Genomic DNA, 27,298 nt, shown 5'->3' on the forward strand with positions numbered 1-27,298 from the left:
GAGGCAAAGTATGAATAAAAAAAAACGCTCTGATGAGGTTATTATGTAAATGATGTGTAAAGCATGTAAATGCCGGCAAAGCATGCAACGCCGGCATTCTATAGAATTCCTAGGCAAGGTATGAAATATGAGAAGTATTACATACTTTCCCTAGGCATTCTATTGAATGACAAATGCTATTTGCCTTGCCACGTGATATTCTAAACTATTTTATACTTTGCCAGGTTTCTCATTTGGCATTCTATAGAATGCCTAGGAAATGTGTGAAATATAAATCGTTTCATACATAGCCGGCTAGTTTTAGGCATTACAGACAGTGCCTAGGCATTCTATAGAATGCCGGAATGTATTAATTCGTTCTCGTTTTGCTATGTGCCATGGCTAATTAGAATTTTTTTTTTTTTAGGAATTTCTTTTAAATATTTTATTAAATTTCTGGGCTTATTGCAATTAGCCAAGAAAATACACTTATTAAATATTTAAGCCAAAATGGTGGTAGTGTGAGTCGGGAAACAGACACAGAGTTGAAGTGTAGTTTGTCTACGGTAAGAACTCCCCTCACCACCACGTCTGAGATGGTATAACATAAACAATTCTTATCCTTCTAATTTGAATTAGATATGATCCACGTTGTTGTTTAAACAGGGTGCGTAATCAAATCTTGTTGTATCTTTACTCCAGCGCCATCTAAAGTAACTTTTTGTAACCACTCAGAGTAGCAATAAACAAGCTGTCATAAGGTTGTAGTGGTGCTCTCTCTCTTGTCGTATTCCAATGTTAGCATTTACCAGATTAAGAAAATAACAAATTTTCGGTCTTACCAGCGATAATACAGTCCACACTAAATAGAAAGGAAGATTCATGGATAAATTAGCCCCCCTTTTGTTACCCCGCATCAACAACATAATGGTCCGTCGAGCCGGAGGTAAATAATTTTACAGTATATAATTAGGTACTATAATCTAAATAAACTTTCAAATTTATTGTTTTTAGTAAAAGTAGTATCTTAACAATCAAAATATTCTGTATAGATGTTGGTAATCACAAATACATTTGTATTGTTTTGTTTCAAATGATTCATCTTACCTATTCATATTAAAATTTACTATTGAGGAATTTCTAAATTAAAAACAATTAACAATGGAGAAAATTGACAAATTAAAAAAGAAACGTACCACAATTCGATCAAGTATTTCAAAAGCAATAACTCGATTAGACGCGTTTATGCAAAATAAAGGTAAACAAACTTATGAAACAAATGAAGCGGAACTAAACGAACTGCAGGAAATTTTAAATAGTAAAGAATTAGACATAAAAAACTTAAATTCAGAAATTGAAGAGCTTATAACAAATGCAACGGAATACGAACAAGAAATCGCAACAAGCGAAGAGTACAATGACAAATTACTGTACGCAAAAACCACTATAAAAACGTGTTTCAAAACTCTAAATCAATCAAATTTAGAAAATACGTTAATGCAACACCCGCAAAATTTAAAAGAAAAAACTGCAAGTAAACAAAGCATAACTCTTCCTGAAATACCCATGCCGAAATTCTCAGGAAGATACGATGAGTGGCAATTATTTAAAATACAATTTGACAACATTATTACGTCAAATGAGCAGTTAAATGATATACAAAAGTTGCATTACTTAAATTCTTCTCTAATAGGAGAGGCAAAAAACCTTCAAACGCTTGACGATACATTTCAGTCATTATTCAAAGCGTTGGAGGAGCGATACGAAAATAAACGCTTAATTATTGAGAGTCACATAAAAGCAATATTAGATGTCGAAAAAATAAACAATGAATCCGCCAAGGAACTTAGGCATCTAATTGACACTATAAGAAAAAATCTGAGAGCTCTTCATGTTTTGGAATATAAACGAAATGATTTATCAGACATTTTCGCTTTAAATATTATCATTTCAAAACTCGATAAAGAAACTAGAAAACAATACGAATTAAGTTTAAACTCGCAGGAAGTTCCAAAATTAGATTCTTTCTTATTATTTTTGGAAAAAAGAGCACAAATTCTAGAAAGTTATCAAAATGTTTCTCAAACAGTACAACTAAAAGTGAAACCAGAAAAGTCAAGGTCAAGATCATTTTTAGTCAATGAGAGAAATGTACCGCCATGTGTTTTATGTTCAAATAACCATCCCATTTTTAAGTGCGATTATTTTCTGAAGCTTAATGTTGAGCAAAGAATTGAAGCCATATCAAAAAACAAATTATGTTATAATTGTTTATCGAAATCGCACTCTGTGGGAAACTGTAAATCGAAACATTCTTGTTCGAGTTGTGGTCGCAGACATAATACATTAATTCATAGGCGTCAAAGGGAAAATGTAAATGACTCGTCGCGTCAGCAATCTCTTATTTCAAATGTTGATAATTCAAGGGCTTTGGAAAATACGTTTCCGAATATTAATGCTGCTGAATTTAATGCTCAAACTTTATCGCTAATAAATAAAAATACTCGTTATTCAAATAAAAGTGGTATTTTGCCAACATGTGAGGTATTTAGTAGGAGTTCCAAAACTCGTTCTCTTATTAAAGCTAGGTGTATTTTAGATAGTGGTTCAACTTCTAACGTTTTAACCGAAGTGCTTGCTAATGCATTAGAGGTCCCATTGCGAAAAATAAACAACCCCATTGCAGGGTTAGGTAACAATAAAACTGCTGTAAAAGGGAAATTACAGGCTGATATTACTAACAGGGATGGGACTTATTTTAAAACATTAGATTTCTTAGTTGTGAAAAAGATAACAGATTTTATTCCAACGGCACCATTATCATTAAAGAAATTTGAGTTACCTAAAAACATACATTTAGCAGAACCTAATATTTTCGCAAATTCAGCTAACATAGACATGCTCATAGGAGCGGAAGCATTTTTTGAAATTATGAGGGCAGGCGATATTAACATACCAGGTACTGAAATAGTTTTGAGAAATTCTGTTTTTGGGTTTATCTTTACGGGAGCAATATGTACAAATAGTCAGGATAAAGCTAAAGACTTCTGTGGGTTAATCAGCCAATCTACTAACACTTTAGAGCAAACCCTGAGAAAGTTTTGGGAAGTTGAGGAGTGCTTAAGCTCAAAAGAGCTCAATTACATGAGCCTAGAAGATAATTTATGCGAGCTGCATTATCAAAATACGCACAAGAGAGACGACACTGGTAGATACATAGTTCAAATGCCAATCAAAGATCTCCATAAGCTGGGAGAATCCAAACATTTAGCAGAGCAAAAACTTAATCAGCTTTGGAGACGGCTTTCTAAAAATGACACTATGAGGAGTCATTATATTAAATTCATGCAAGAATACCTAGACATGGGTCACATGGAGCCCGTAGAAGCAGAGGATGATCAAGATCCAGAGGATAAAAGCAATTATCCTCACTGCTATCTGCAGCATCATGGAGTCTACCGCCCTGAAAAGTCTACAACTCCTCTCAGAGTAGTCTTCAACGCCTCTGCACCTACTTCAACTGGTGTAAGCTTAAATGATCTACAAATGAAAGGACAGGTAAACGAGGACATTTTTGACATTTTGGTGCGTTTCCGTAAACATCACATTGTGTTCACGACAGATATTCAAAAAATGTTCCGTCAAATATTAGTTGAGCCTTCCCAAAGAAACCTTCTTCGCCTCCTTTGGAAAACAAGCGAGTATCAACCTTGCAAAACGTACCGATTGAAAACCGTAACATACGGCACAACTTCAGCTCCTTTTTTGGCCACTCGAACAATCCTCCAGGCAGCCAAAGATGAGTCTGAAAGATTTCCTCTTGCGGCCGAGGTTCTCGCGAGGGATAGTTACATGGATGATGTGGTCAGTGGAGTGGACAACGTACTTACAGCTGTGCGTCTTAAATCTGAGTTGTCTGGTCTTCTAAGATCTTGTGGCATGGAGTTACATAAGTGGAGATCCAATGCAGTTGAGTTAGACGAGTCAACTGATGTCGTAGAGCACAGATTTACCGACACTGACGAGACTACAAAAACGTTGGGTGTCATCTGGAATGCCAGAACAGATGAATTCCGGTTTCAACTCACTTCGTTAAAAGGGCAAGAAACCAATACAAAGAGAGATGTGCTTAGCGTCATAGCACGTATCTTTGATCCACTTGGACTTTTGGGCCCAATTATCACAAGAGCAAAAATCTTCCTTCAGAGACTTTGGACAATCAAGTTAACGTGGGACGATGTGCTTCCTCCAGATTTAGCCAAAGAATGGGAATTGTTTGTCCACAATCTTCCAGCTATACACGAGTTACATGTGAAACGCAAAGTGACAGACAATGCATCAGGAATGGAACTACATGTTTATGCCGACGCCAGTGTACTTGCTTACGGAGCAGCAATTTACGTATTAACTCGAAATGAAGACGGCCATCTTACATCAGAACTATTGTGTTCTAAGTCAAGAGTTGCTCCTATAAAACAACTCACTATTCCACGTCTTGAACTGTTATCTTCTCTATTGGCATGCAGGCTACTGGACAAAGTACGGAACTCTCTGAATGTCCCCAACGAACAGTGCTATATCTATTCAGACTCAAAAATAGTTCTCGCATGGATAAAAACTGACTGTTTAAAGTTAAAACAATATGTCGCCAATCGAGTAAAAGAAATCCAACAACTATCACAGAATTGTGTTTGGAACTATGTTCCGTCGATATCCAATCCAGCGGATATATTGTCACGTGGTTGTGAAGCAAAGGAACTTTTACATCACTCATTATGGTGGCAGGGTTCCAACACCATAAATCAAAGAAAGAACTCAGAATCTGAAAGTGAACTATTTTCCGAAAGGGACTCAAAGATGTATCAATCTGAACTCAAGCCATCGCAGGACATTAATCTATTAATTTCTCATTTCAGTTTTTCAAACCAAATATTTTCTATAACAAATTCTTATTCAAAATTGATTAATGTAATGTCCTATGTATACAGGTTTATTTACAACTGTCGAAATCAAATTAAGAGAAGTGGAAATCTTACATCCTGTGAGGTAAGTGAAGCAGAATTAAAGTTATGTTCATTTGTGCAGCAGGAATCTTTAGCAGAAGAATTTAAATTATTGAAATCAGGTAAACCAGTACATGTTACTAGCAAACTGAAATTTTTGTTTCCATTTTTTGATAATTCAGCAAATGTTATAAGGGTTGGAGGGCGTCTAACAAATTCTGATTTGCCCTATGAAAGCAAACATCCCATAGTTTTGCCTAAAAATCATAAAATTTCTGAGCTTATTTTATTAAATTTACACAAATCAAATTGTCACATAGGTGCACAGGCACTATTAAATTTGTCAAGACTAACAGTTTGGATAATACATGGTAGGAATTTGGCTCGAAAAATTGCTCATGATTGTGTCATTTGCACTAAATTTAAACCTAGATTTTTAGTTCAAAAAATGGGAGATTTGCCTAGTGTTCGATGTAAACCAACTTTTCCTTTCTTAAATTCTGGTACTGATTTCGCAGGACCTTTTTTCATAAAAAACAAAAATCAACGTAAAGGTCCGTTTCAAAAAATATTTATTGCTATTTTTGTATGTCTTGTAACTAAAGCTATTCACATTGAAATTGTTTCTAATCTAACATCTGACTCTTTTATTGCAACCCTTAAAAGATTCATTGCCCGTAGAGGCAAATGTTCCATATTATATAGTGACAATGCCAAAACCTACTTAGGAGCAAATAGAGAACTTAAACGTTTGTATAATCTAGTTAGTAAGCCAGATGAAACTCTATCTAAATTTCTTATTTCTGAGAGAATTAATTGGAAGTTTATTCCCCCTAGAAGTCCAAATTTTGGTGGAATATGGGAAAGTGGCATAAAATCATTTAAATTTCACTTAAAACGAACAATCGGTACTTTAACTTTAACATACGAAGAATTTCTTACTATTATTAATCAAATCGAAGGTATTTTAAATTCAAGGCCTTTAATGCCACTTTCCAGTGATGCTGATGATCTGGATGTTTTAACACCAGCTCATTTTTTAATAGGAAGATCTATAAAAAGCATTCCTGAACCAGAATTAATTGATCTTTCAGATAATAGGTTAAGTAGGTGGCAATTGACTACAAAAATTACCCAAGCAATTTGGAAAAAATGGTCAAATAATTATTTGTGCCATTTACAACAACGATCGAAATGGCTCTTTGAAAAGGATAACATTTCTATTGGCACTGTAGTTATAGTAAAAGACGATAATTTGCCCATTAATCAATGGCTCATGGGAGTTGTTGTTGAATTGTTTCCAGGAAAGGACAAATGTGTTAGAGTTTGCAGTGTGAAAACCAAACGTGGTATTTTCAAACGTCCTATCACTAAGCTAGCCATTTTACCAGTACCAGTTGAAGTTTGATTAAGTCATTTCCTTGTGTATCAATTTTATATATGTATATCTATTTTTTACTTTCTACTTTTTAAAAGAGTAATGTCATTTCCCAATTGTTTGTTTTTGCATATTACTTATATTTGATATTATTTTCATTGCTAATATAGTTGAAATACAGTACTGTCTTTCAACGCGGGGAGTATGTTGTATCTTTACTCCAGCGCCATCTAAAGTAACTTTTTGTAACCACTCAGAGTAGCAATAAACAAGCTGTCATAAGGTTGTAGTGGTGCTCTCTCTCTTGTCGTATTCCAATGTTAGCATTTACCAGATTAAGAAAATAACAAATTTTCGGTCTTACCAGCGATAATACAGTCCACACTAAATAGAAAGGAAGATTCATGGATAAATTAGCCCCCCTTTTGTTACCCCGCATCAACAACAAATCTTTCATAAAAAAATAAGCACCTTTTAAGTAATTTTTACGCTCTCAAAAATATTTGTAAGCACTATATACATTAGCAAAATAATTTTCAAAGACTTTACATGATCATGATAAAACAACTAGTTTCTGACAAATAACTCTTTTTCTTGATTATATTAGCCATTATAAAATGATTGAGAGATTTTTCAGTTCGATTTCAGAGGGTGGAAAATGAAGTCTGAAAGTGAAAATATCATGCAAAATGCAATATCAGAGTTGCACATGGGAGTGCAATAATCTCACCGCATCCAGCTCAGTAGACTACAGAGTGCGTAGCCAAATTTTTCAATAAAAAATTAGCACTTTTTAAGCATTGGAATTAACAAGAGAAATAAAATTTTCTATCGCTACTAGAGAAAAAAAAAATTGACAATGCTCAGTTAGTCCCCGTTATCAGCAAAAATTCGAGAGATTTTTCGATTCGATTCCAGAAGACGGAAAATGAAGTCTGAAATTCAGAATCTCTTGTAAAGTGCAGCCGAGTTGCACATGAGAAACAAAAATCCTTCCCACTGAATCCAGCTCAGAATACTCAAATGCAGACCCGCAAGTATTTCATCAAACATGCAAAACGAATGGTGTTTTCATACACTACGAACCAACGGTAATCCGAAGTAGACTGGGGTTGAATTAATTGATAATAAGCAGAATAGGACAACGTATTTTGCATATTTCGTGGCAAAATAAACATGGCAAAGAAAAAATCTCATTTTAAAAACACCCATTGAAAAAAAGCTCCTTTAAAAACGCTATGCATTCTAGACTCGCAAGTATTTCATCAAACATGTAAAATGATTGCCGCTTTCATACGCTGTGTACCGACGGTAGGCCGAAATGGATTGTTGTAGAATGAATTGTGAAAACGTTGAATAGAACAATGTTAAAAGCATACTTTTGCATATTAGTGGCGAAAATCGACATGGTAAAGAAAGGAATCTCATAATGGAAAATTAAGTACTTTTTAAAAACCCAAAAGTACCTTCAAAGGCTTTTGAATAACGAAAATAAGCACCTTTTAAAAACGCTAAACACCATGTTAAATTAGCAGTTCTTACGTCCGTATTCACCAACACAGATTACCTCCGGGTAATCTATGAGTAAAATCACGAGTTTAGTGCGAAACGTTATTCTCCAGCCGAAATTTCGCCAAACTCGCAGATTTCATCAACAGTTCTGACTCTTCGTTTCTGAAAACCTCTCCACTTAAAGTAGCGATACTCACGCTAATTTGTTAATGCACGTGTTTATATTATATACAAAGTCACATGGTTTTACTTTGCCCAATCAAAGGCCTCGTTATATTTCCTGCAAGAGTTAAACTCGAGTTGTGAAATCCTCTGTTGAAAACGGTTGGAGAATAAAAAGCGAGGGTTAATCCGAGAGTAACTCTGAACCGTGGATATTCCGATCCCCGAGTTACTCTTGAATTTAACTCGGCGTGGTGAATACGAGTGTTTTAGTATTTTTCCCGACTGTGGAACCCTACATGATCGACATTAGCGTGAACTTATTAACAAAAGATTATTTTGATACTATGCAACAATATTAATTTCATTAATTATTCTTAAAATATTTTGTGAATTTAATGAAGAATGAAATTTCTTCACCATATCGTTTAATCATTAGTCTAAAAATTTGGTGTTATGTAAGACAGTTGAATTCCCAGTAAAGGAATCTATAGCTTAATTCTCAATTTATGCATGAACTGTTTTTTTTTTTTTTTTTTTTTTTTTTTAATGAACTGAAATATGGTTTCCATTGAAATCAAAACGAAATTAACATTGAGAATGGTTATCAGAGAAACATTCATAATTGAATGAGATTATTTTTATTCGATTCGAAATACTAGTAGAATAATTTATTATTAGAAAAAAAAATAGTTTCGAATTCCTTACTTCGCAAGCATACAATTAATATTGTTATATGCTAAACCAATGAATGTAAGTAACCGGTTATTTCGTATGGGTGTCATCTTTTATAACCAAAGCATGAACTTTTAGGTTGGAAGGGAAACAATTGGTCAAGTTAGACACATAGGGCTGAAATTTAATTTAGAGGAACCTTGGTGAAGGGGAAACCTTTGGTAATAAAACAGAGGTTTTTGCTGAGGAGGAAAACACGCATAATCTGGAATTTAATGCTGAAACATATTTTAACCAAATTGATACGATTGGAAAATGGTTTAAAAAAGTGCTCAAATGATAGAGGGTTCCAGGAATATTCACCTGATATAAGAGCTGTTCAAGTAATGTTGAGCAATAGTGTACCCTGTTAATATTATTTCTCCATATTAATTATAATTTCTAAAGCTCAATAGATGGCGCTCTGCGCAGTAATGTAAAATCATTAGTTTCTAATCAGTTTCCTCCATAACACTGTACCATCATCATCATCCTTCTTGTTATTAAATATATATTATGTTAAAAGGCGTTTGTTATGATTGAAAACCCCGAGATCAGAGATCATATCACCGTATTTAATATTGGCGCACCAACCTGGAGCTAAGAATTTGATTAAAGGTGAGTGCACTTGATTTAAATAATGGATTCATACGATGATTTGAAAAATAAAAGAAAAACAATTCGCTCATTAACAACTCGATTAATAACAAAGATTGAAAATTTGATGAATGATGATAATGTTGAAACTAAAGAAAAGATCGAAGAATTAATAGATTATAAGGAACAGTTAATTGATAAAAATAAAAGTTTAAAAGCAATAAATAATCGAATTGAACCACTAATTGAAAGTGAGGAAATAGAAATTGAAATTACTGGAATTGAAGAATATTCTGAAAAAATAATAAAGTGGCAATCTCGAATCGCAAGATTTTTGAAAGAAAACTATTGTTTTCTTTCAAAAATCTTGCAAAAAAAAGAAAGTAGAGGAGGAGAAGAATCATTTAACAGCGCACAATATGAAAAATCTAAATTTGTTCCAAACAGTAATGCAGTTAAATTTCCAAAATTAAACATAAATAAATTTTACGGTGAAACAACATTATGGCTTGAATTTTGGAATCAATTTGAAATCGCGATCCATGAAAACGAAAGTTTAACTGAGGTACAAAAATTTACTTATTTAAAAAGCTTATTGGGTGGAATTGCATTAAATGCTATTAAAGGGTTTGCTTTGACTAAAGAAAATTATATGAAAAGTATAGAATTGTTAAAAGATAGATTTGGGCGCGAAGATTTAGTGATTAATAGTCATATGAATCGTCTATTAAATCTTGATCCCTTAAAAAATTCTAGTGATATTAGAGCATTACGGAATTTATATGATAATTTAGAAGTAAACATTAGATCTTTAGAAAGCTTAAATGTAGTCTCTGGAACATATGGACACTTATTATGCCCTATATTATTAAAACTAATACCAGAAGATTTAACTTTAGAATACAACCGCAAACGAAAATCAAAATCAGAATTTAATGTTTCGGAATTAATTCAATTTATTAAGGAAGAAATCCAAGTACGCGAATCATCTACATTATTCCATGATAATGTTAAGAAAAATAAACACTATAACTATTATAATCCCAGGGAAGTAATAAATAACAAAAAACAGTTCAGATCGAATATTCCCACAGCTTCAGCATTGGCTACTAATGTAAAATTTAATTGTGTATTTTGTAAATCAGAACATGATTCATTTATTTGTGAAAAAATGTCGGTTTCTGAAAAAAGAGATAGATTAATGCGCGAAGGTCGTTGCTTTAAATGTTTCCGAAAATCACATTTAAGTTCACAATGTAGGAGTAAAATTAGTCCTTGTAAAAAATGTAATAGTAAATCTCATCACGAAATAATTTGCTTTGGAATTCCGAAAACTCTAAACGAAAGTTCGCAAGAAACCGCAGAGAAAAATACAGTCGTAGCCAGCGTTTCTCATGTCGAAGAGGGACAAAAGGGGGAATTTCAATCAGTGTTTTTACAAACATGTGTTGCGAATCTGCATTTGGCAGACAAAACGCAGGAGATAAATATTTTATTTGATTCCGCATCGATGAGGTCATTTATTACTAGAGAATTAGCTCAAAAGCTTAATCTCCCGATAATAAGAAAGGAAAATTTATTAGTTTATACTTTTGGAAGCCGTGAACCGCAAAAAAAAACATTTGATATAGTAAAGGCGAGTACTATAAGCAATAAAAAATATTCTACTCGAAGGTCAGAGTTCGAATTATTGGTTTCAAGTACCATAACACGTGCTTCTTTCCCACCGCATAATAATAAAATAAAGTTGCTGCTTGAGGATTTTGCGCTTACTGATTTATGCCTTTCGAAAGGAATAAATTCCATTGATATATTAATTGGAGCAGATTATTATTGGAAACTCCACACTGGGTACATAAAGGAGTTGACTAAAGATTTGTTTTATGTCGAAACATTACTCGGCGGAAGCGTAACTGGGATTACTCATTCAGATTTAAAAAATGACTCTATCATTGAAGATTTATGTTATTGTAATGAAAAATTTAATTGTGAGGAATTAACTAGTGAAAATAATTCTTGTGATGATATAAATTTACAGTTACGGAAATTTTGGGATATTGAAAGCTTAGGCATAAATGATAAAATTCAGAATACACCTTTAGAGCAAGAAACTTTAAAACAGTTTGAACAAAATATAAAATTTCAGGATGGCAGATACGTAGTTAAATTACCATTTAAGGATGAGGTAAACATTTCTGACAATTTTAATTTATCTAAAAGTAGGTTAATTAGTTTAACATCGCGTTTTAATAAAAATCCTTCTTTGCATGATAATTATGCTAGTATTTTTAAAGAACAATTATCGGAAGGAATAATAGAACCTGTTAATGATAAATCAATAGTTCCAAATATGGTTTATTACTTACCTCATCATCCAGTAATTAGAAATGATAAACAAACTACAAAGTTACGGATAGTTTTTGATGCTTCGGCTAAAGAAAAAAATTGCTACTCTCTAAATGATAACTTATTATCGGGTCCCAATCTAAACCCTAATCTTTTAATTTTACTATTAAAATTTCGCGAGTTTAAAATAGGAATAATTGCTGATTGTGAAAAGGCTTTCCTACAATTGTTAATTGATGAACATGATAGGGACTATCTTAGATTTCTTTGGTCAGAGCAATTCCCTCCCATGAAAATTGAGGTTTTTCGCAATAGAACTGTAACTTTCGGAGTAAAATCATCAACATTTTTACTGGCTGGAACAATAAAGTATCATATCAAAAATTATAAAGAATCTCATCCTTTGGCGTGTAAGGTTTTAAATGAAAATTTGTATGTCGACGATCTTATTACTGGTACAAATACGATTGAAGATGGACTACTATTATCCAGGGACACTAAATTAATATTAAAGGATGCATCAATAAATCTTAGGAAGTGGAAGAGTAATTCTAAGGCGTTATGCCAAAAATGGCAAGACACGAAATGTGAAAAATATCCTAGTGAAGAAACAGTACCTTTAAAGGTTTTAGGATTAATTTGGAATACTTTAAAGGATGAATTTAATTTAGATTTAAGTTCTTTAATTGACTCTTTGGAAAATGTGAAAAATACTAAGAGAAACGTATTACGCATATCATCGAAATTATTTGATCCAATGGGATATATAACAGCATTCACGATTAGAATTAAAATTCTTCTTCAAGAAATATGGGAACAAGGCTTAGAATGGGATGAGGAATTCGGAGATATTTTAAGACTGAAATGGGAAAAATGGTATAAGGAAGTAAATGTATTAAAGGAACTTTCACTACCAAGATATTATTTTCATGAAGAAGATAGCTGTTCCGAAGTAGGGAATTATAAGATAATTATATTTTGTGACGCAAGTGAGAAGGCGTATGGAGCGATTGCATATATTCGATATGAAAGAAATCAAAAAATTTACGTAAGCTTCGTTACTTCAAAGGCACGCGTTGCACCATTGAAGAAGTTGAGTCTACCAAGATTAGAACTGATGGTCACTCTTATAGGTTCCAGATTATTGGATACTTTAAGGAAAGTGTTTCAAATAAATATCAACTATATTCTATATTCTGACTCAACCATAGCCCTTAGTTGGATTCGAGGAAATGCAAATCAGTGGAAGACATTTATTTCAAACAGAGTAAGTGAGATCCAAACTTTAACAGATCCTTCTAATTGGAAGTACATAAAGGGAAATGATAATCCAGCTGATATCATATCAAGAGGATGCAGTGCTCATGATTTGCTCTCAAGTGCAACTATTTTTAATGGACCAACATGGTTGACATTAAGCGAAGAAAAATGGCCGAAAAACGAAGAAAATTTTAGAAGATCAGATGTAGATGGAGAAAAGAGATCAAAATTTATTGCAGTTAATTATGCAAGCGAAAATAATGTTCACGATTCAATTTTCGATATCCACAAATTTAGTTCTATTAAGAAGGTTTACCGAATAACAGCCTGGATTAGAAGATTTATAACGAATTTGAGAGTGAAGAAAGAAGATAGAATCAAAAATGTTTTAACTGCAAAAGAATTAGAAGAAGCTGAAAACCTTTGGTTGAAACACGTACAAGCAAAGAACTACAGTAAGGATATAGATTGCTTACAGGAAGGACAACATTTACAGAAGTGCTCAAAAATCAGAGACTTAAATCCGTTCATTTCTGACAAAGGGATTCTACTTGTGGGTGGAAGACTACAGCACTCCAATTTGAACTATTATGAAAAACATCCTATACTATTACCATCAAAAACTAAATTTACAGAACTGATAGTGAAAGAAGCACACGAAAAGACCCTACACTCTGGTATTTCAGACACACTAACGCAGGTACGAGAGAAGTTTTGGATTCCGAAAGGTCGGCAATTTATTAAGTCAATAATTGGAAGATGCGTCTTATGTAAAAGATTCAATGTTCGATCAGGAAGAGAAATCATGGCTCCTCTTCCTAAGGACAGAATAGAACAGTCACCTCCATTCTCAGTTACAGGCCTGGATTTTGCTGGACCCTTATTTGTGAAAGACTCTGACAGTAAGTTTTACATCATGCTATGTACCTGTGCAGTTACACGAGCGATACACCTGGAAATTGTTTCTAGTTTAACAACTGAAGCATTTTTACTTGCTTTTCGTCGCTTCATATCCAGAAGAGGACTTTGTTCTGTTATTTATTCAGACAACGCTCAAACGTTCAAGCGAGCAGAGTTTGAATTGAAAAAAATGGGGACTATTTTGAGCAGTTCTGAAGTGAGTGAGTTTTATTCCTCAAGGGGAATAAGGTGGAAATTCATCGTTGAAAGAGCACCCTGGTGGGGTGGATTCTACGAGCGAATGGTTCGTTCAATGAAAATCATTCTTCGGAAATTACTGAGGAAAGCATCTTTGACTAGTGAAGAACTCGAAACAGTTCTATGTGAAATAGAAGCTGTGATTAACTCGAGGCCTATTACTTACGTGACTACAGACTCTCCAGATACTTTTCCTCTAACGCCATCCCACATGCTACTTGGAAGACGATTAATAAGTTTACCGTCAGTCAAGTTATCCGGTATTGACTGCATGATTGACAAAAAAATGATAGTAATAAAATTTAAATATCGAGAAAGACTTATAAATCAATTTTGGAAGAAATGGAAAAGGGATTATCTTTTAAATTTAAGAGCTGTCAATTATGTAAATTTGGATAAAGGTAATAAAAATTTTAAGGTAAATGATATTGTTTTGATTCATGATGACAAACTTCTAAGGAGCATGTGGAAACTTGGAAAAATTGTGGAAACATTTCAAGGACGTGATAACAAAATAAGAGCATGTGCTTTGAAAACAGATACGGCAATAATAAAACGTCCTATAAATTTATTATATAATTTAGAAGTGAACAATTAAATTAATATGAACATTCTATTTGAACTTTAAATTCACATTTATTATTATTTGAACATTTTATTTTACAATATTACTTAAGATAATCATTTAACTTACAAATTAACTTTATCTTAAGATATTATTTGAACTTTTTTGATTTAAAGAAAATATGCATACATATATATTTTGTTGTTTAAATGCATGTTTGTTTAAAATTGAAATATTTTGCATGTGAAAGAATTTGTGTTGTGAAAATTGCTTGATTTATTATTCATGATATGATAATTTAATTTCATCAATTGATATTTACTTAAATTTCAATAATTTCATTTATAAGGTAATAATTTGTTAAAGGTTTGAACTAATGCTCATGAAACATATTATTTTAAGAATTCGATTAATATTATTGCATTATAATCTTTATATAATTAAGAAGGGCTCATATTGTAAAAAGGTAAGATTATATTATATTTTAAATATTGGTACCTTACATTTGAGAAAAATAACTTTGATTAATATATGAAATGACTAAATTGTTATGAACTAAGAGTTCATCGGGGAAGTTTGTTAATAATATTTCTCCATATTAATTATTATTTCTAATACTCAATAGATGGCGCTCAACGCAGTAATGTAAAATCATTAGTTTCTAATCAGTTTCCTCCATGACACTGTACCATTATCATCATCCTTCTTGTTATTAACTATATTTTATGTTAAAAGGCGTTTGTTATGACTGAAACTCCGAGATCTGAGATCATATCACCGTATTTAATAGGCTGTTGTCAGCAAGCGGGTGGGTGACCACTTTGATCACCCTGCATAGGGAGTGCGGTATCAGAATTTTTCTACCTTAAAGTGTTCGCATGCAGGTCACCTGGATACCAAAGCTAAGGATCATATGTAAAATGAAAGTATTACAATAGGAAGTAAACGTGTAAGGCGTAGAAATAAAGCGCAAAACTGACATATGTTTAAAAAGTAGAAGTAACGTGTAAGAAAAGTAATGCGACATATAAAACATGGAAGAATATGAGTTATGCATAAGATGAGTAACGTGCAAAATTTAATAACGTGTAAAAAGAAAGTTGTACATAGCATCTTTATGCGTAAGAAAAATAAACGCGTAAATGCAACGTATAAAAAGTTAGCTCGTAAAAATAACGCATAAAAAAATTGCAATTGTAAAAATAACGCATAAAAAAATTGCTGCAAATTGCAATGTAGACGCTTAAAATTTACACATAAGTAAAGTTACAGCAGAAAACCCATAAATGTGACGCATGAAGAAAATTAAAGTGAATAATACCATAAGGAGTAAAAATTGAAATAACGCATAAAATTAAAAAAGAATATGAAAAACATTAAGTAAGGCATTAAATATAATACTGTGCAAAATTTGAAATAACGCATAAGACAAAAACACGTTCAAGTCACGCATAGGAAAAGTAATAATAATCCATAAAATGTAAATGCGTAAAAACCAAACATAAAAAAATGTAACACCCAAAACTTAATGTTAAAAACTCATAAGAAAATTAAATTCGTAAAAGAATGCACAAAGAAAGTAACGCGCAAAATATAATAACGCATGAAATTAAAAGCAACGTGCAAGACAAGGAAGCGCGTAAGAGTAGGTCAATCAAACATATCAATCAGCACATGAGCAATCAGCACAGGCTTAAATATATCGCATAGGTTAAGTAACGTTACATAGGTTAAGGTTAAGGTTTATAGGTTAAGTAACGTATGAGAAAAGAAAACGAGAAAAATTAAAGTATAAAGAAATTAAACGTGTAAAAGTGATGTGGAAAGCAACTGATAAATTATAATGAATATTGAGGGAAAAAGACGTATATATTAAGTGAGTCATTGAGAAAGGAAAAGTATAAATAGAGTAAATTAATAAAGCAAATTAATGCAAAGCATAAAGCAAATTAACGAGCAAAAGAAATAATGCGTAATCGTAATTTCTCGCACTTCATTTATTTTTTCACGTTGATTTGTTACTTATTCTTAAGCGATACTTATCTTACGCGTTACGTTTAAGTGTTATATTTTCCAAATTTTTCATCTTATGAATTATTTCGATTTTTTTTATGTGCTACTTTTATCGTATGCTTTTGTTATTCATAATTTTACGCATTTCATTTTCTTAGGCGTTACTTTTCTTTGAGTTTGTTTTTACAAATTTACTATTGTCTTGCATTTTATTAAATGCTCTATTATTCGTTTATTAATTTATGCCTTACTTTTCTTTTACGAGTCTACTCATCTTATGCTTTACTTAGTGCGCAATCTTTCCATACTCAATACATAATGTTAGAACTCGCAACGGCAGAAAAATCTGCTCGTTGGAGCTTAAAATGCGCTGTCTGACACATGTGAAGCACAATTCGCCTATGTTTGTTTCTATATGTCTGATTCTCGAGAAAGACAAATGCTTGTTGGAGCTAATCTGCGGCTATTCTATAAAGAACTGATGCTTTCAACATTTTACCAATTGAAGCTGTCTGTACTAACAATTTCCATCAATAAAGTAAAAACGACATCAGTATTTTGTTAAAAAAAAGAACAAAAATAGCTTTAAACTAAGTAGACAAAATAATGGATGTATTCGCCACGGATCGGCAAGTTGAAATTCTATCCGCGGGCCGGATAAAACCTTACAACGGACCCGCTGGCCGTAGTTTGCCCATCCGTGCTATAAACAAAAGATGGCTATTTATACGTTTGTTGTTTTATGCATTGCTTTTACACTTTAAAGCTTTACTTTTACTTGGTACACTCATATTTTCTAATCTTACCAGTACTTTTACACGATGCTCTACTGCATTTTTAACTCCATATTTTAATGTTTGCCTTTACTTTTTAGTGTATTACTCGTACACGGTTACTGTTCTGCGTCACTATTTCCTTCAAATTATACTGTGCTTTTCTTTTACATTTTGAGCATTATTTATGTACATTACGTGTTCACTTTTGTTACGCGCAATTTTTACTTATCCTATGCATTACTTCTCTTTTATAGGTTTCTTTTAATTTTGCTATATATTGCGTTTTACTTATCTTTATACCTTTCATTTTCTCGTTATTTCACGAGAAGCTTATCTTTAAGCGTTTACTTCACTTAAATCTTTCCTGCTTGCGTTATACTATTTTACTTTCGTTTACAAGAACCATAATGTTCTAATAATTATTATACGGTTTCTAAAAGTAACACATAAGAAAATTGCAATGACGAGGAACGTAGACGCTTAAATTTAACACATAAGTAAAGTAATATCAGAGAACCCGTAAATGTGACGCATGAAGAAAATTAAGGATAATTATGCCACAAGGCATAAATATACAGTAACGTATAAAATTAAAGAGAAAATGAGTATTGTGCGAAATTAAAGGTAACGAGTAAGAAAAAAAACATGTTTAAGCAACGCATAGGTAAAGTAAAAATAGCCCATGAAATGTAACAGAGTGAAAATGAAGCATAAAGAAATGTAACTCACAAAACGTAATGTTAAAAACGCATAAGAAAATTAAACTCGTAAAAGTATGCATAAAGAGTAATGCGCAAAATACAGTAACCATCGAAATTAAAAGCAACGGGCTAGATAAAAAAGCGCTTAAAAATAACGAATAAATCAATCAAACATTAAAAGTAAGGCACATGGAAAAAAAAAGAATAGTTCTTGAGAAACGTAAAGGTAATGCATAATAAAACACGCGTAAATATATTGCATAGGATAAGTAAAAGTAACGCATGAGAAAAGTAAAAGGATAAAAATTAAAAGTAACGTATAAAGAAATTAAACGTGCAGAAATATTGCATGAGGAAAGCAACTCGTAGATTATAATGAAAATTGCGAGAAAAAAATGCATTCAATATATTGTGGGGGGTGGAGTTACAGACCATGTCAACCGTCATCTATGAAAAGGTACCCCAGCATAGAGTCGAGTTTAACATGTCTTATATACTAGTGAATTGTAATTTTGTAGTGGTAGATACGCTACAGTACTCCCCCACTAGAATTATATCTGTGATAGAATTCGATGAACGAATACCACTAGTTGATTCATTGCTGTTTTGTGAGAAGCCGGGAGAGCTGTATTAAGATCACCGTATTTTTTGAGTGCTGAATGTGAGAGGTGTATTAACTTCACGGTCGTAGTCGCTCCTCTGTTGCCGCTTGCAGTCGAGTAATCATAAGTATGCAAGCCGACGTTGTGCGTGATCGAAACGTGACTGAGTAGCAACAGTGCGAGGAGTTGGATAATGTCGCAGTCACAAGTCAACTGTTCAATGTGGACCATCCAACGAAGTAGGCGTATCCAGATCAAAGTGGGCTTTTTTGCCAAGGTAGGCGTGTTCACATCACGTCCGGGTCACCAATGTAGGGAGAGTAACGACAGACCATGTCAACCCCAACATAGAGTCGAGTTTAACATGTCTTATATACTAGTGAATAGTAATTTTGTAGTGGTAGATACGCTACAATATGTACCTTGTAAAAAAGTAACGTATATATTAAACGACTCATTGAGAAAGATAGAGTAAATTAAGTCAGCAAATTAATGTTAAGCATTAAGCAAATTGCGGCGCAAAAGAAATAATCGCATTTTCTCGCGCTTTGATATGTTATCTGTTAATTATTCTTAAGCGATACTTATCTTATGAGTTAAGTTTTATATTTTCCGAATTTATTCTTATGAATTACATCTAATTTTTTATGCGCTACTTTTTTATGATTTACTATTCCTTTTCTTTGAGTTTGCTTATATTATTTGTCTTATATTGCGAGTTACATTTTTGCCTTACTTTTTTATGCATTAGTTGGGTGTAAATTGAAGCATGAAAATATTCGTAGCTTATTTTAAAGGATATTTTCTCTCTATGCCTTACATTTACATGATTACTTTTATTACGTGTTAATTGTCAAGATGCTACAATTTAATTATACGACATTTTTTACTTTTGGCGATTTTTATTTTAAAAGATAGACTTCACGCGTTAATTGAGATGCTTCGCTTTACAAAAAAACTTTTATATATCAATAGACAAAAAATGGCTATATATACGTTTACTCTTTAATGCTTTGCTTTTACTTGTTACACACATTATAATTTCTTATCTTACCAGTACTTTATACATGATGTTGTACTTTTACTTACCTCATGCGTCTCCATTACAGATTATATTTTGAGCATCAATATTTGTAATTTACGTGTTTACTCTTATTATGTGTGTTTTCATTTATCCCATTCATTATTTACTTTTTATAAGTTTCTTTCAATTTTGCCCGATATTATATACTACGCTTTACTTATCTTTATAACTTTATTCTCTCGCTAATTCACGAGTCGTTTATGTTTACTTCACTTAAGTCTGTTTTGCTTGTGTCTTACTGTTTCACTATTGTTTACAGGAACCATAATTTTCTAATAATTATTATACAGTTTGCACTTGCAAGAATATTAGTATTTAACAAACTAATTGCCTGTTTAGAGTGCTACTTTTTACTTCGCAATAAGTCAATTTGTAACCAATGCTCAGATGTAATGACTGAAATAGTATCTCTCTTTTCTAACTAAGCCAATTTTTTAAAAATTTTATGCCATTTGATTGCCTCAATATAAGGGTCTGTTGACCTAGAATGGCAATTTATATTTTAATTTGCTTCTAATATTGCTGGCGTTTTAAATTTAATTGTGCTTTTAATCCATACTTTAGGATCTGCTGAACTGAACTTTTCATGACATACATGACTGATATATTTGTCATGTTTTCTTAAAGATATAATATTCTGACTAATTATAGATGGCTAATTTGGTTCAACTGTCTTGATCACCCGCAAAGTTTACGAGCTGTTGTCATAAGACTTATGTATTTTATGCACTTTATGTTCTTTACTTGGTTGTAATTAACATTTACCCGTATGCCCTGAATTGGGGCAGGATGGGGTAAATATTTTCATCTCTTATCTGACTAAGCATGTTTACTTATAAATCAACAAAATGAGAAAGTGTATTTCAATTGAATTTTATCTTACAAAAATTAGGTAAATTTTACTTTATAAAGCAATTAACTGAGATTTCGATAAAATTAAGATTCTGTTAATAGTTTACGATATGAATTTTCAATTGTATTTTAGTTTCAAGAATATAACATTTGTGTTTTACTCTTATTTTTAGAACCTTATTTCATGCTTTTGGGGGTAAAGAAAGATACACACACGCCATACATTTTAATTACATTTGCAAGAATCAGCTGTAAAATATTTGAAAAATAAATTTACATTTAAATAAGATAACTTAGCAGACTTAACATATTTCAGTCCTTTTATGTATACACGAAAGATATGCGATTACTTCATCATAAATAGTCTTCTTTCAACGAAACTTACTCGCTCAAATCTGTCCAGTGACTTGAATTGTTTGCCATCGTAACACTTGGAAATCCTTTCAGTTTCTTGAAGATTTTAAATTGTTCTTGCATAAATAGGAATAATTGCATAGGAGCCAATTTAAGGTACGATGGAGACTGTAACGAACACGACGAGGATGGTATAAGCTGAATCATAATGTACTATAATCTTCCAAATAGTTCTGCTACTTATCGATTTTAACAATCACTTTTACAAATCGATATCTTTTAAGATCCTGTAATAAAAAGTGCACTATTTAACCTCTTTATAACATGCTCTTACAAATTTTACTGTTAAACTATCAGTTCGAGATGTTTTTTTTTAAAACTAAAACAATTTTTATTAAAGAGATGTAAATTCGTAGTTTATTATAATTTTTTTTTGTCCGACTGAATGTAGTGAAGAGGATTATTACGCTTGTTCAAAGATCTAACGATTTTTGTTTAACTAATTACTCACCAAATTTAATTAGATATAGTTTTTCTTTATGCGTGGCATTTTTATGTTTTTAAACCAAACATTTAATCCTTTGCCCCACATTTTACTTGTTACTTTTCATTTAGCGGTATCTAGTTAACCTTTACTTTTAAGTTTCATATTTTTCGCGTTTACTTTTTTAATAACTACTTTAATTTTTCTTCTGTGTTACTATTAGAGTATGATTTTCTTACACATTGCTATAACGCACTATACTTACTTTCATGCGCTATTGACTTTTATGTATTACTTTTAATTTTATAATGCGTTATTTTTTTTTCTTTTGATATTTGTAACTTTAACGAGTTTCCTTATTTTGCACATTACTTTTAATTTCGAGATTTGCTACGCTTCACGCTTTACTTTTATTTATGCTTGACTTCAATGCGTTTTCATTTTTCAGACGTCACTTTTACTGGTTACATTCCTTATATTAGGCGGACCGGAAAGTAGTGTTTCGGGGCATTAAATATTCGTTAGTCTTAAAAAGCAATCCGTTTCATTTCGACCCGACATTGAAAGCTTGTTGCTAACGAGGGTGAATACTTTGTTGATTAAAAAGAAAATTTTGATAATAAATATCAAATGCACCAAAACTACGTTACTTTCCAGTCCCCCTTATATTTTAGGCTCTAATTCTCTTAATACTTTACTTTCTCTTATAATTTTTACTCCTTACTTATCTTAACTTTTCTTATTTTAAACACCATTTACTGTACATTTTTTCCTCTCTTTTATTTTATACGTTACATTTATACTCCTACTTTTCTACGAGTTTTTTACTTGTTTATTTTTAATGCGTAACTTTTCAGTTTTCCAATTTCTTTAAGCTTTTCATTTCTTTACGCTTTGCTTTTCTTTCACGTGTAATCTAATTTTACGGATTATTTTTCTTTATTTGGTACTTTTTCTTATAATATGCATTATAATTTACGCGATTTCTCATATACGATTTTTTACGCGTTGCTTTTCTCTATGCGAATGAGTTATTTTTACACATTATACGTTTCATTGTTACGCGACTTTTAAACGTTATTACTTAACTTTGTTGCATGTCATTAAGTTTTTGAATTCCTTTTTTTCATGCGTTACGTTTTTTCTGCATTATTTTTTACTTTCCTTCCGCATTACTTTAAGTGTTATTTAATTTTTTGAATTACTTTTCTTTATGCGTTACATTTAGACATTAAATACTTTCACATAACTTTTCTTAAGTTTAAATTTGCTTTTTTATGTGTTATTTATACGCGTATACTTCTTCAAGCGTTAATTTTTATGCCTTATTTTACAAGATCTATGTATGCATTTTATCTTATGTGTTTCTTTTTATTTAGAGTTGCATTTACGCCTTGACTTTCTTTACTTTATCATGCCTTAATTTTAAGCGTTGCTCCTTTTCTCCACACTTTATATTTTACACGTTACTCTTCTTTATAGTTACGCATTTACTTTCCTTACGTGTCTCGTACTTTTACGCGTTATGATTTAATACGAATTAATTTTTTATTAAATTCGTTTACGCGTTTTTTTCTTTATGCATTATTATTGTTTTCTTTTCTCATTACTTTTACGTGTTGCTTTTAATTATTTGCGCTATCCTTTACTCTAGATTTTACTAGAATTTTTTTCCTTTATGACGCATATTTACACTTCTCGTTCTAAGTGTTACTTTTTGTCAATTTTTTTAAATTTAATTTATAAACACTATCAACATTATATTTTATTTTTCTTATGCTTTATTTTTTCGCCTTTCCTCACGCATTTATTTTTCACACCCATAAAAAAGTTATGTTTAACTTTTACACTTTAGTGTAGTTAGCACGTTGCTTTTATACTTAACTTAAAACGTTTTTTCTTCTTCTTATACATGATTTTTACTTTTGCACGAATTGTTTTTAACTTATTTGCTTTTATAACGTGTTACTTTTATGCACTGCATTTATTCGTTTCTACGTTTATTCTATTAATAAATTTACGCTTTCTTTTCTAAATGCATTGCTTTTGTTTACTTTTCTTGCGCAGTACTTTTATTCATTTACGCTATACTTTACTGTACATTTTACGGGTCTTTACAAGCTATATTTACGCTTCTGATCTTCTTAAACGTTCCTTTTTTATGCACTATTTTTACTCGATAAATTTGTTTTTTACTTAATTAACACACTATCTACTTCATATATAATATTTCTTATGCGTTATTTTTTCGCCTTTCCTCACGCATTTATTTTATTTTATGCATAAAAAGTTATGTTTAACTTTTAAAATTTATTGTACTTTACTCGTTGTTTTTTTTCTTTACTTAAAGCGGTTTGTTTTTTGATACTTTACTTTTATGCACTGCTATAACTTCTGGATGGCTTTTACTTTAATGCGCCACATTTATACTTTTATTAAATTTACTCCTTAATATATTTTACGCTTTTATTTCTTTATGTAATACTTTTGTTTCTTTTTCATATCATTAATTTAAGCATTGCTTTAATCATTTCGCTATCCTTTACCATACATTTTACGGTATTTTTTCCTTATGCCCTATATTTACGCTTCTCCTCTTCTTAAGCGTTTATATTTCAGGTTTACTTTTTTTGTGCATTATTTTTAATCGCTAAATTTATATTTTTTACTTAAATAACGCATTACCTACTCTCTACTATTTTGGGCATAGCTTTTATACTTTACTCAAAACGTTTTTTCTTCTTGTACATAGCTGACATTTTTATGCGCTGCTTTTATTTCCTCGTTTTTTTATGCGCCACATTTACTCGTTTCTACATTTATTTAATACTAAATTTACACCTTATTATAATTTACGTTTTTTTTTCTTTATGTTATACTTTTGTTTCCTTTTCTTACATTTAATTTTACGCATTGCTTTTATTTATATCACTATCCTTTACCATACATTTTACGTTTTTATGTTTTTTTACGCCCTATATTTACGCTTCTCCTTTTCTAAAGCATTTTATTTTCGCGTTTACTTTCTTATGCATTACTTTTCCCGCTATATTTGTTTTTTTTTATTTAATTAACACAATACCTACTTTATATATATATATATAATTTTTTTTATGAGTTATTTTTTCGCCTGTCTGCACGCATTTATTTTTCTTGCGCATAAAAAGTTATGTTTAATTTTACATTTTATTGTATTTCGGACATAGCTTTTATACTATACTCGAACCGTTTTTTCTTCTTGTACATGGCTGACATTTTTATGCGCTGCTTTTATTTCTTCGTTTTTTTATGCGCCACATTTACTCGTTTCTACGTTTATTTAATACGAAATTTACTCCTTATTATAATTTACGTTTTTTTTTCTTTATGTTATACTTTTGTTTCCTTTTCTTATATTTAATTTTACGCATTGCTTTTATTTATATCGCTATCCTTTACCGTACATTTTACGTTTTTATTTTTTTTACGCCCTATATTTACGCTTCTCCTTTTCTTAAGTATTTTATTTTCGCGTTTACTTTTTTATGCATTATTTTTCCCGCTATATTTGTTATTTTTATTTAATTAACACAATACTTACTTTATATATATATATATATATATATATATATATATATATATATATATATATATATATATATATATATATATATATATATATATATATATATATATATATATATATTTATGAGTTATTTTTTCGCCTGTCTTCACGCATTTATTTTTCTTGCGCATAAAACGTTACGTTTAATTTTACATTTTATAGTATTTTGGACAAAGCTTTTATACTATACTCGAACCGTTTTTTCTTCTTGTACATAGCTGTCATTTTTATGCGCTGCTTTTATTTCCTTTTTTTATGCGCCACATTTACTCGTTTCTACGTTTATTTAATACTAAATTTACTCCTTATTATAATTTACGTTTTTTTCTTCTTTATGTTACACTTTTGTTTCCTTTTCGTATATTTAATTTTACGCATTGCTTTTATTTATATCGCTATCCTTTACCGTACATTTTACGTTTTTATTTTTCTTACGCCCTATATTTACGCTTCTCCTTCTCTTAAGCGTTTTATTTTCACGTTTACTTTTTTATGCATTATTTTTCCCGCTATATTTGTTTTTTTTTATTTAATTAACACAATACCTACTTTATATATATATTTTTTTTATGAGTTATTTTTTCGCCTGTCTTCACGCATAAAAAGTTATGTTTAATTTTACATTTTATTGTATTTTGGACATAGCTCTTATACTATACTCGAACCGTTTTTTCTTCTTGTACATAGCTGACATTTTTATGCGCTGCTTTTATTTCCTCGTTTTTTTTATGCGCCACATTTACTCGTTTCTACGTTTATTTAATACTAAATTTACTCCTTATTATAATTTACGTTTTTTTTCCTTTATGTTATACTTTTGTTTCCTTTTCTTATATTTAATTTTACGCATTGCTTTTATTTATATCGCTATCCTTTACCGTACATTTTACGTTTTTATGTTTTTTTACGCCCTATATTTACGCTTCTCCTTTTCTAAAGCATTTTATTTTCGCGTTTACTTTCTTATGCATTACTTTTCCCGCTATATTTGTTTTTTTTTTATTTAATTAACACAATACCTACTTTATATATATATATTTTTTATGAGTTATTTTTTCGCCTGTCTTCACGCATTTATTTTTCTTGCGCATAAAAAGTTATGTTTAATTTTACATTTCATTGTATTTTGGACATAGCTTTTATACTATACTCGAACCGTTTTTTCTTCTTGTACATGGCTGACATTTTTATGCGCTGCTTTTATTTCTTCGTTTTTTTATGCACCACATTTACTCGTTTCTACGTTTATTTAATACTAAATTTACTCCTTATTATAATTTACGTTTTTTTTTCTTTTATTATACTTTTGTTTCCTTTTCTTATATTTAATTTTACGCATTGCTTTTATTTATATCGCTATCCTTTACCGTACATTTTACGTTTTTATGTTTTTTTACGCCCTATATTTACGCTTCTCCTTTTCTAAAGCATTTTATTTTCGCGTTTACTTTCTTATGCATTACTTTTCCCGCTATATTTTTTTTTTATTTAATTAACACAATACCTACTTTATATATATATATATAATTTTTTTATGAGTTATTTTTTCGCCTGTCTTCACGCATTTATTTTTCTTACGCATAAAAAGTTATGTTTAATTTTACATTTTATTGTATTTTGGACATAGCTCTTATACTATACTCGAACCGTTTTCTCTTCTTGTACATAGCTTGTCAGACTATGGATTTCAATGAACAAGGTTCGAGTAAGAGTCAGAGATCACGAGTTCGAAAAACCTCTGAAGGAGGGAGTTCGAACATTTAAAAATAGTTTAAAGACAGAATTTGCATAGTATTAATTTTGAGTGTGTAAGTACCCTCATTATGCAAGTGTTACTTTGTATATATATATAACAAATCAAGATTGTTTTTGGAGTTTTGTTTCTTTTGATTTTCAAGACTGTATGTATTGAATTCATGTTATGGAGAGGATTGTTTTCCTTTATGATGTTTAAGTTAAGTTATGATTTTTCTTGCTTAATAAAATTTATGATTAGTTAAAAGATGACTCTTTGATTATGCTTGCTGGGCATTTTCCACAACGCACTAAACTCTGCCAGCAAGGTTATGGGCCTTGCCTGCCCAGCTTAGTTAAGCTTTTGTCGTCTTTAGAAGCAAGTTTATTATAACGCTACTGGGGCCGTTTAGATAGATT

At 31.1% G+C, this 27,298-nt stretch overlaps 3 protein-coding genes across 3 annotated transcripts in view; 2 read left to right on the top strand and 1 right to left on the bottom strand.

Annotated features, from left to right (window-relative positions):
* The first annotated feature begins 1,224 nt into the window (after window positions 1-1,224).
* On the top strand, window positions 1,225-6,390 carry LOC107453955 (uncharacterized). The gene has a single exon (XM_087162937.1). The coding sequence runs from the start codon at window positions 1,225-1,227 to the stop codon at window positions 6,388-6,390; it is 5,166 nt and encodes a 1,721-aa protein (XP_087019063.1).
* Window positions 6,391-11,695: 5,305 nt separating this feature from the next.
* Window positions 11,696-27,272, top strand: LOC147809924 (uncharacterized). The gene is made up of 2 exons (XM_087162938.1): window positions 11,696-14,401; window positions 27,141-27,272. Exons 1-2 carry the CDS (start codon window positions 11,696-11,698, stop codon window positions 27,270-27,272), a joined length of 2,838 nt encoding a protein of 945 aa, XP_087019064.1.
* The window catches only part of LOC147809925 (coatomer subunit gamma-1-like), a 104,529-nt gene continuing 97,508 nt past the window's right edge, over window positions 20,278-27,298 (bottom strand). Inside the window, exon 12 of the mRNA XM_087164665.1 lies at window positions 20,278-21,343. The gene's annotated coding sequence lies outside the window, so the exon portion shown is untranslated. The remainder of the gene's footprint in view (window positions 21,344-27,298) is intronic.

The sequence above is a fragment of the Parasteatoda tepidariorum genome, chromosome 5, assembly GCF_982258835.1.
Source record: "Parasteatoda tepidariorum strain Cologne lab strain chromosome 5, Ptep-v5.0, whole genome shotgun sequence".
In the NCBI taxonomy this organism is placed as follows: domain Eukaryota; kingdom Metazoa; phylum Arthropoda; class Arachnida; order Araneae; family Theridiidae; genus Parasteatoda; species Parasteatoda tepidariorum.

What these genes read in the sequence shown, in the direction of transcription:
- LOC107453955 (XM_087162937.1), top strand. Translation starts at nt 1,225, where the DNA reads ATGCAAAATAAAGGTAAACAAACTTATGAAACAAATGAAGCGGAACTA.
- LOC147809924 (XM_087162938.1), top strand. Translation starts at nt 11,696, where the DNA reads ATGGTTTATTACTTACCTCATCATCCAGTAATTAGAAATGATAAACAA. An exon ending in TGATTGACAAAAAAATGATA is followed by an intron (nt 14,402 to 27,140) that starts GTAATAAAATTT and finishes ATTTATGATTAG; the next exon opens with TTAAAAGATGACTCTTTGAT.